The sequence below is a fragment of the Eublepharis macularius genome, chromosome 4 (assembly GCF_028583425.1).
Source record: "Eublepharis macularius isolate TG4126 chromosome 4, MPM_Emac_v1.0, whole genome shotgun sequence".
In the NCBI taxonomy this organism is placed as follows: Eukaryota; Metazoa; Chordata; class Lepidosauria; order Squamata; family Eublepharidae; genus Eublepharis; species Eublepharis macularius.
In genome coordinates, this window is record NC_072793.1 from 165,473,982 (window position 1) to 165,484,544 (window position 10,563).

Below are 10,563 nucleotides of genomic sequence, written 5' to 3' on the forward strand. Positions count from 1 at the left end.
AGCAGGAGGGGTCTGAGGAGCGCTGGCAGGTAGGGCAAGGGGGTCTGGGGAGGGCTGAGAGGCAGGAGTCTGGGGAGGGCTGGCAGATAGGAGGCAAGGGGGGTCTGGGAAGGGCTGAGTGGCAGGTGGGGGGCAAGGGGGGTCTGGGGAGGGCTGAGAGGCAGGAGGGGTCTGGGGAGGGCTGGCAGGCGGGGGGCGGGGATTGGAGCCAGGGAGGGCTGAGCAGGTGGGCTCACTCTTCCCGCCACATCCCCAGCACCAGTGGGGCTTGCAGGGCAGCGAGCACATTGCTCTCGCCCTGTCGCCCCAGCTCTGCCGAGAGTGGCGCTCCCCAGCTCCAGTGGGGCTTGCAGGGCGGCAGGCGCATTGCTCTCACCCCGTTGTCCTAGCTCTGCCAAGGGTGGTGTGCCCTGGCTCCACTGGGGCTTGCAGGCGCATCACTCTTACTGTGCCGCCCTCTCCCTCCAAACAGCTCCCCCCTCATGAAAGCTGTAACAATTTAATGTATATATATGTAAAGACAAGTGTCCTGACTGACTCATCAATGCCCAGTCCCAAACCCTGGACCTAGAAACATGAAATTTGGGGGGAAACATTCCTTTTGTGATGTAAGCACCCAGTAAGAAGGGATTTTAAGAAATTAGCTCCCTAAGGAGTTAAAAAGGGCTAAAATGTGTTTTCCCAAAGGGATACAGCTTCTCTATGTGGTTGGCAGGCTGCTGCCGGCTTGCACCCCCGCCCACTGCCAGCTTGGCCACTCTTCCCTGATTGGGCCAGCTATTCAAGGTCATTTGTATATGCGGGCTGATTGGGGCTCACAACATTCCACACCCTATCCACTCCCACACCCCAGAGATAGTTGGAACAGAGGTCATTTGCATATGTGGCCTGATTGGTCCTCACCCCCCACATTCTAAACAGTATACAGTTGCTATTGGGAGTCATTGAATGTGTCCTGAGGTAAAATGCACCTCCCAGTCTACCCATAGGTATTATAACTGGATTTAAAGTAGTTAAATACTGTAGCAAAGCACGGCTATCAAGCTATCCTACATAAACAACATAGCAGTACAGGCTTCATCAAGGCTAAATAAGCATTAAAAAGCTGCACTAAAACAGCTTTTACAATCAATAGAAGTACAATATTGCTAAGAGTCTTTTTCATGCCGTCATCAAAGGCTCTCAGGGAGCCTCTCTTTTCAGGCTACAGTCCACTGCACAAGTCCCCTTGATGGATTTTTTTTAAAGTGTCAACACACACCATAGTGGCTGAACTGGTGGATTAGAATTGAGGAAACTGGGTTCGAATCCCCAATCTGCTATGAAAACTGGCTGGGTGGTCTTGGGCTCGTCACACTTGAGCTTCTCCTACCTCTCAGGGTTTTTGTGAGGGATAAGGTAGATGAAGGGAGAACAATATAATTTGGGATCTCATTGGGGAGGAAGGCAGTGTAGTGGAGAGATCAGAGTCAAACTAGGGTCTGGGAGACCCACGTTCAAATCCCCACTCTGCTTGTATAACGTTGAGCCAGTCATACACAATCAGCTGAACCTAGTTCATCGTTTTGTGATTGGAGAAGAGGAAAACGTTTTCAGCAACTTTAGGTCTCTTTTGGGAAGAAACAGAGTACAAACAAACAAATAATTAAGAAATGGGATATAAAATAAATAAGCACAGATGCATGGAATCAGATTGTGTTCAATTTACAGGGTGGGGCGGGGATTAAAGCATCTGCCATTGTGACTTCCCAGCGTCTTGGGGCTTCGGAATAAGGTAGTTCTGATTGGCACGCTGGAGTCTGCAAGTCCAGTTTTGTATTCTTTCTAACTCACCTTCATCCTCACTCCTCTCCTCTCCCCTAAGGCCTGCAACGAGTTCACAACACACGTGATGAACCTGCTTCGGGAACAGAGCCGCACACGCCCCGTTTCGCCCAAGGAGATCGAGCGTATGGTCAGCATCATCCATCGCAAATTCAGCTCTATCCAGATGCAGCTGAAGCAGAGCACGTGTGAGGCTGTCATGATCCTGCGCTCCCGCTTCCTGGATGCCAGGTGAGCCATGTCCCGTGGCATCCTGCCACCGTATAGAGGGTTGCCAGCTGGCTCAGAGAAAAATGCCCTGTCTCTTTATTAGAGGCTTAATGTGTGGAGATCAGCAGGTGAAGCGTTTCATGGCAGGGAGGGAAATAATATTCCCTGGCAAATAACATTGTTTTAAGCCTCTGTTAAAGGGCTAGCCTAAGACCTTTATTTTCCAGACCTGTTGACAACTGTAGCTTCAGACACTCCTCCCAATCTGTCAACATTTCCCTCATGGTAGACATCCTGCTGCTCATACATCAAATCCCTAGGCAAGGGATCATACAGTTGAATGCATTTTCACATTAAAAAGACTTTCCTTCCCTGCCTGTAGAAAGCTAGTATATCAGGAAAAACTGTTTGAGTAGGAGTGTGGCTCTAAAATAAAATTAAAATTGTTATCAAGGAAACTTAAATTCTATTACCTTGTATAAATTATGTTAATTGTGTAAAGTCTCTTATTTTGCATAATATATTCTATTATGGTTGCTATTTCGTATAGTTTATTCTGGAGTTGCTAGGAAAAGGGCAAGAAGCTAGAAAGAGCACCGAATGCCTGTCCTCCAGATACTGGATTCTTGTTCAGCCAACTTTCTGGCTCCTGAGATTTCAGGAGACATTGTCCACATGTTTTGCCATCATAATGGCTAGAAGCTTGAGTTATTTGAGTATTGTGGTTAAAATATTGGACTAGGACCTGGGAGACTGTGCAGGGTCTCTGCTAGAGGTCTTTCCCATCACCCACTGCCCACCTGATTCTGCCAGATTCTATTAACTGGAGATGGCAGGGATTGAACCTGCAACTTTCTGCGTGCCAGGCACATTGAGCCACAGCTCCTTCTAACACATACGGCTTTGTTGAATTGTATGGTGCCAGGAGCATTGTACCCTGACCTGGGTAGCCCAGGTGAGCCTAATCTCATTAGATCTCAGAAGCTAAGCGGGGTTGTCCTTTGTCAGTAATTGGATGGGAAACCTCCAATGAAGACCAGGGTCGCAGAGGCAGACAATGGCAAACCTGTTAGTCTCTTGTCTTGAAAACCCCACCAGGGGTCACCATAAGTCAGCTATGACTTGACGGCACTCTCCACTATCACTGTACCACATGCATTCTCTGAACATAAAGCTCAGCTCTCGCCCCCTCTCCTTGCCTCCATGACCTTATTTTGCTCCCCTGTCCATCTCTTGCCCCTCCACCTTCACCCGGATCTTCTCTCTGCCTCCTTTCCCACCCCTTCCCCTTTCTCTGCTGTTCTCACGTTCTTCTACTTCCCGTTTTTCTTGCTGTTGGCAGGCGGAAGCGACGCAATTTCAGCAAACAGGCCACAGAGGTGCTGAACGAATACTTCTATTCGCACCTGAGCAACCCGTATCCCAGTGAGGAGGCCAAGGAGGAGCTTGCCAAGAAATGCGGCATCACAGTCTCACAGGTACCAGGGGCGTTCGTGGGGGGCAGTCCTGAGGCTGCGCTAAACAGGTCCTACGGGGAAGATCAGGGCAAAGGGTTGGCGGTGTGGGGAAAGGATTGTTGGTATGGCTGACCTGTCGATACATAATCCCCCCTCCCCTCCCCACCCCCTCCCTCTTTTCCCTCATTCCCATCCACGTCCCCTTCCTCCATTCTGATACTTCCTCCCGCCTTCCCTCTCCCCTCCCCCACCTCCCTCCTTCCAGGTCTCAAACTGGTTCGGGAACAAGCGCATCCGCTATAAGAAGAACATCGGCAAGTTCCAAGAGGAAGCCAATATTTACGCCGTGAAAACGGCTGTCAGCGCCGCGCAGAGTGGGGGCGACTCCCCCAACACCCCCTCCTCCGCGGGTAACTCCCCTCCCCCCCAAAACTCCACTACACCCCATGTTGGTGCAGGAGTCCTTGCTGGGATTGGAGCAATATGGAACTCCCTCTCTGCCAGGCGCTGGAGTTTCCGGGGAGATGCCCTCCACTACCAGCTGTCCCACCCCGTCCCCAACAGACTGCTGCCTGCAGAAAAACCTAGGTGCCCCCCTTGCACCAGCACATGCGCCCCCTTGTTGGGCATGGAGTAGCCAGGGGTTCCTCCCACAGACAAATTCTCTGGGCTTGCTCCCCAACTACTCAACTTTGCAGTGGTATAACCTTTTGACTTGCTGGAGGAAGCTGTATATTCCATCCCATTCACCCTATTGCTGTCTTCCCCCCTACCCCTTCCTTTGTTTTCTGACAGGCTCTGGTGGATCCTTCAACCTCTCCAGCTCCGGGGATATGTTCATGGGCCTACAAGGCCTGAATGGGGACTCCTATCCTACATCACAGGTCAGTCCCCCCGCCCCCCCAGCCACCAAGCTGGTTCAGTTCTTATGGGACTGCGTCGAAGGGCTGCCCTTGAGGAGATGGTAGGGCCTCTTCTTGGCACACAGAAGGGCCCAGGTTCAATCCATAGAACCCCCAATTAAAAGGATCAGGTAGGAGGCGACGTGAAAGACTTCCACCAGAGACCCTGAAGCGCCACTGCCAGTCAGAGTACATGATACTGACCTTGATCGACTAATAATTTGACTCGCTTCCTATGGGCCATTGCTGTTACTTCTTCTTGTGATGATAATGGCTCATATGAATCTCATCGAAAGGACCCAGGATTTGGCTCGCAAAATCCAAGATGGCTGCTGTTTGGCTTGGCAGCAGAGCATTTCTGTAATGAGATCTACAAATGGAGGCACACTGAAAGGTGTGCATCATCCTTATTCTTCCCACCCCCGACCTCAAATCTGCCCTTTTAAAATAACACAGGGATGCACGCTTATTCGGTAGAATAAAACTGATTCATCGACATTCATTGTTGGAAGGAAACATGCGTGCCCTTACTCAAGTTTACAATTTGCCATCACTAACTAGAACGAGACCCGTCCAACCAATCAACAGGTTTGTAGGGGCCAATTTTAATTGAAGATGGTAAAGGGTAATTTGTAGGGCAGAGAGCTAGGGCGCACGAATGTCAGTTTTTGGTTTATGAAATTAATTCCCTCTTTCTAACTTAACTAAAAAAAACAAGCAACAAAAAAGGAAGCTGGCATGCTGGAAATAAGCAAATTGATCACCACGTGTCATAGAAAATGGTCACAAAGTTACCAGTAACAAAGGTTTCTGCCTATTTAGGGGACACCCCAGGTATGCAGAAAAATATGACTGTAAATTAACCAGGGCCCTGACCTGGATGGCTCAGTCTAGCCTGATCTCATCTTGGAAGAGAAGCAGGGTTTGGCCCTAGGAAGTACTTGGATGGGAGACCCGCCAAGGAAGTCCAAGGTCGCCATGCAAAGGCAGACAATGGCGGATCACCTCTGAATGTTTCTTGCCTTGAAAACCCTATGGGGTTGCCATAAGTTGGGTGTTACTTGATGGCACTTCGCACACACAAATGAACCAGAAGAATAGATGATGTTCCGGTAAGGACTGAGCATGCCCAGGATGTGCAGAATGTTGACTTACTTAAAATTCTTAGCTCATATTCCTAAATAACTCTATGTTGCCAGTCCCTTCTCAAGACCTTTTGGTTTTCAGGCGAACCCCCTCCTCCACATAAAGATGCATTTTGGATTCACTTCCTGTTGTATGCTTCCTAGGTTACTGTTACACTGCCCTTCACGTATTTTTCTTGAACTAATAGGTGGAATCGATGCGTCACTCCATGGGGCCAGGTGGCTACGGGGACAGTATGGCTGCCAGCCAGATGTACAGCCCACGAGAAATGAGGGTGAGTGTATGTCAGGTGACCAAGGGCTTATTCTCCTTGAGATGACAAACTTTTGACTGGTCTTCAGACTTGAGGGGGAAGGCGCCCCCCATCATGGAATGTCCCTTTGTCCCCAAACAAACAAAAGATTCCTTCCACATAAAATCCTAGACCTCGAGAATTGTAGCCTAGTTTCTCCTCGATCTTGCTTTCTTTTTGGATTCTGGGAGGGTTTGGGGTTTTGTGTTGTTATTATAAATGAAGAACATTCCATCAGGTGAGACCCCTCCTGTATTCTGAACTGGTAAAACTCCGAGGTACAAGTTTGACCATCTTACTGCAAAGGATAAAGAGCCAGGGCTGTTTAGAAGAAGGATTGAAGTTTGAGGGATGGGAAACTAGCACCAAGATCCACCCATGGGGTACTAAGTCAGAGACCGGGGGCTGACATGTACACTTCCTGATGATATAGTATGTGGTTGGGGAGAGAGTGATGATTTTGGAAGGTAAGCAGGGTTAGACCTGGTTTGTACTTGAGTGGGAGACCATCAAGGAAGCCAGGGTTGCTATGTGGGAGCAGGCAATGGCAAATCACCTCTGTTCATCTCTTGCCTTGAAAACCTCATCAAGGGGGAGTGTCACCATAAGTGTGCTGTGACTCGATGGCATTTTACACACACAGAGGCAGGGTCTAATGAATTAGCGAAAGGAGGGGGTAAGGGTTTGGAAGCTGGGCATTTCTCTGTCTCCAACAGACTATACAGGCAGCAGGCCTGTATAGTAAAATATGTCCTGGTTTGTACGATTGCGCATGAGGAGTCAGATTCCATATTTGAATGTTCCCCTCCATTAAAATTCTCTCTCTCTCCCTCTCCCTCCCTCCCTCTCTCTCTCTCTCACACACACACACACACACACACACAGAGAGAGAGAGAGAGAGAGAGAGAGAACACCAGGGCTAAGCGAGAACCGGTCCTCTGTGTACTCCGTGCTTTAAAAAAAATAAATCAGATTTTACACCTCGGCAATTCAGACTCTACACCTAGGGAAACTGAATTCTGGGAGCTGAGCAGATATCCACACGTGGTCTTATGCTGCATAATTTATCCTGATGGTGTTAGTTGTGGCAGTGGCAAGAGAATTAAAACCTTGCTGTACTGCCTCTTAAAATTGCATTCAGCCACGATGATGGCTTTTGAGATTCCAGCAGGTTTTCCCTCATGCTTTCAAGCAGTTTCACCTATTTGAAGTCTAACAACCAAAGGAGGGAGTGCCAGGAAGTGAAATTTTACATTCTGTGTTTTTCTGCAGTCATGTGAAATCAGCATGGTGACAGTCCTAGCTAGAACCTTTCCTTGTGACATCTAGCTATGTACAAAAGGTTTTTTTTAAAAAAAACCCTTCAGGAAACACACTTTTATGATTCTCCACACCTTGAGTGTGAATTTTCAGCAGACCAGGAACAGCTTTATTGCATGATCCTAGTAGGTCGATTAGAGACTAAGCCGGAACAGATATGTGGGAGATCTGTGATCAGAAGTTCTCACTCTTTCCCCCATGTCTTTATAATCAGCTGCAACTTGATCAGGAAAGTAGCACTAGAAATTGGGGTGTTAACTCTTCCATCCCGTGACACTGAGGAAAACTAAACGCACTCCTCTGTCCTGTTACCTTAATCAAATTAGCAGCTCCACATGGCTGCTTAAGTTTAAAGGGGGAAATTTTATTGGGATATCTGCTCATAGTTCTCCTGTATCGCAGTGTTTTGGCCTGTGAGTTAGTGTGTTTGCAGAGGTGTGGGTTATTATTCTGAAAAGCATGCTGAGCATAAGAATCAGTTCTGGCTGGACTTTGTGGTACTGCCTAATGTTCAGAGGACTTGGTGGTGTGCCTCCATAAAGTCCGATTTCAGAAAGCTGTTTAGGTATTTGGAACACAGACATCTTTCTTCCTTCTGCTGTAGAAGAATCTTGGATGTCAAAATTAGGAATCCTCTACAGTAGATAAGAGCAGGCTAACTGATCCGTGAGAATGAGCGCAGTGGAGCCTGTAGGCTGCTTCTCCTTTATGATATTTCTCCGTGTAGTTTCCCCATATATCTTTGCAATGAAAAGGGCTTTGTAAAAAAAATAAAAGCTGTTAATGCAGAAGTGCTAGCCAATAGTCACAATAGATTTTTATATTATTGTGTTCTAGCACTTGCTGATTTTTTTTAAAAGCCCCACCCTTAAGTACTCTGGTGGTATGTGAGAGAATGGTGGCTGTGGCAAAAAAAAATGGTTTATAGGGTTGGGATATTCAAAAACTCACAGTGTGCGAGGGAGGGAGGGAGGCCCCTTGGTTGGTTTGAGTGGTATGGATCTAGGACTCCTGGAAAAGGAAAACGTATGCAGTCAGTTGGGATTTGTGAGGGTGGGATGTTGTTTGTGAGTGAATTGTTCCCAATTGTTTCTCTTCCTCTTCACCAGGCCAACGGTGGCTGGCAAGAAGCAGCCACCCCATCCTCCGTGACCTCCCCAACAGAAGGTCCTGGCAGCGTCCACTCCGACACCTCCAACTGATCCTGTTCTGCCATGCGCCTCCCCTCTCCCCCCCAGCTCACCTGTCTTGTCCCTCCTGGCTCCAGGGGAGAAGGCCAGTGCCAAGCTAGACTGGGCAGGGAAAGCCACCTCTTCTCTGCCAAGGGAATAACTGCATCACAGTGCCAGGAAGGGGATGGGGAGGGAATCCATTGTGGCACCGCTTGGGATTCACGGTGGCAGCACTCCATGGGGAAGATCGTTCAGGTGCAACCATTGTGGCCCGGCATGGTCACCTTTCCGTGATCCTGAATGGCGCCTTTTAGAAACTACGATGCAACTCTAGAAATGGTGACGGGGACCCAATATAGTCACATCGGTGGGTGGTGGGTGGGAGGGAAGGGGAATCCCAAATGGCGTATCTAGTTGGAGGGGTTGGGGAGGGGGGAGACGAGCCAGTGTGGTACCTGCAACTTGATAGCGTCTGGTGGAGCAGTCTCATAGGTAATGCCTGCCTGAGGAGGACCCAAGGTGGCATCTCATTGCGTACTATGGGATGCAGTTCAAGATGGCAACACAGCAGGGTCACTCAGTAGTAGGATGGTCAAAATCGTTTGCCTAATAAGGCTTCAGTTGGCATCTCTCCATGACGGGATGATTCCAAGATGGCAAATTGTGGTCTCTTCATGTCAAGATGAAAAAAAGGAAAAACAATCAGAGATGTGGACCCTATCCAGACCCAAGATAAGATCTCCTCCAGTGGTGGTAATCAAAGACATTATCCCACAAAAGATACTGCTTTTCCTCAGTCTTGATGAAAGATTTTGTGGAACCAAGGTGATATTTTTACCTAGGGCGAAGAATCCAATGTGCATTTCTACAGGCATCGTTTCTCGGGAGCATCTAAGATGGACACTGTTTGAATGGGAAAGGGGATGTCTCTGAGAGGTGTCGTCTTTAAAAAGAAGCTCCGTCGGGTCAAGAGAGCACTCCTCTGTTAGACAGTGGAACAGATGGCATCTTATCACAGGACAGTGGTGGTGGGTTTTGAAGATGGCAGATCAAGGTACTGGGTAGGGGGGGAATGTTGATAAGCACAAATTTCTTATCTCCTTCTGTACTGACTGGGCTGATAGCTTAAAAATAAGTTAGGGGAGCAGCCAAGCGACGAAGGGAGCCAAGCTCAGTTCAAATCTCACATGCTGTAGCACGGCTGTGTCTTCTGTTTCCCATTATGGTTGAGAGTTACACTTTTTTTAGGTCTCTGATTTCTGTTCTTCCTTCTCTTCCTCTCTTCAGTTCAGTTTACCCCGTTGCAATAATTTCTTATTGTCTAGGTTCTTTCTGAAATTTTTTTTGCCACTTCTCATTTTTTCTAATTTGTAATTTCCTTTCATTTTCTCCATCACACTCCCAATCTAGAGGCTTTTCTGTCTCATCAAATGAAGCACAATCAGCCAAATTCACAGACTGCATGGTATGCTTGGGCAGGCCCCCATCCGCAATAACACCAGGGCTTTTTTTCTGGGAAAAGGGGTGGTAGAACTCAGTGATTTGCCCTTGGAGAAAATGGTCACATGGCTGGTGGCCCCGCCCCCTGATCTCCAGACAGAGGGGAGTTGAGATTGCCCTCCGCGCCGCTTGGCGGCGCGGAGGGCAATCTCAACTCCCCTCTGTCTGGAGATCAGGGGGCGGGGCCACCAGCCATGTGACCATGTTCAAGAGGTTCCGGAACTCCGTTCCACCACGTTCCTGCTGAAAAAAAGCCCTGAATAACACAATATCCCACTGAGACATAAGAGGTAGGCTGTGTCCATGGCTCAGTTGTAAAGTTTGTGCTTTGCATATGAAATGTCTCAGGTTCAGGGTGCAGCCCTTGACAAGTTAGTGGGGAAAAGAAAGATCTCACCAGGGCAAGGAACAACTGCCTGAGCCCCCTGAGGGCCATTGCGACTCAGAGTTTGCCCACTGCTATCGCAATTCCTTTGCAAAGTGCAGCCTCAGTAAACTGTGTCTTTTAGGGCCCACATGTGGAGCTAGCTGTACACCATTCTCAGGTCTTGCCCGTCAGTAGACATCCATTTCACCAAGGCTGTCAGTCAGACAGTGCCAGGGGAACCTTAACTGCCCCCCTCATTCTTGTGTGCAGTGGTTCCAATCTGAATTGGACGTCTGTGCACCTGGGTATCTTTTACCTGAGAACTCTCAGCACACCTGGGCTTGGAAGGACCTTAGATGGACTCAGAGTTGAA

At 48.5% G+C, this 10,563-nt stretch overlaps 1 protein-coding gene across 2 annotated transcripts in view; it reads left to right on the forward strand.

The window, feature by feature from the left end:
• PBX2 (PBX homeobox 2) overlaps window positions 1-9,871 on the forward strand; it is a 37,510-nt gene extending 27,639 nt beyond the window's left edge. Inside the window, exons 4-9 of one of the 2 annotated variants that reach the window (XM_054978979.1) lie at window positions 1,865-2,055; window positions 3,377-3,512; window positions 3,757-3,901; window positions 4,287-4,375; window positions 5,727-5,813; window positions 8,261-9,871. In XM_054978979.1, the coding sequence (XP_054834954.1) occupies window positions 1,865-2,055; window positions 3,377-3,512; window positions 3,757-3,901; window positions 4,287-4,375; window positions 5,727-5,813; window positions 8,261-8,353 (741 nt within the window). In that variant the 3' untranslated portion in view covers window positions 8,354-9,871. The remainder of the gene's footprint in view (window positions 1-1,864; window positions 2,056-3,376; window positions 3,513-3,756; window positions 3,902-4,286; window positions 4,376-5,726; window positions 5,814-8,260) is intronic. The other variant, XM_054978982.1, reaches the window with a different exon arrangement.
• The last annotated feature ends 692 nt before the right edge of the window (window positions 9,872-10,563 follow it).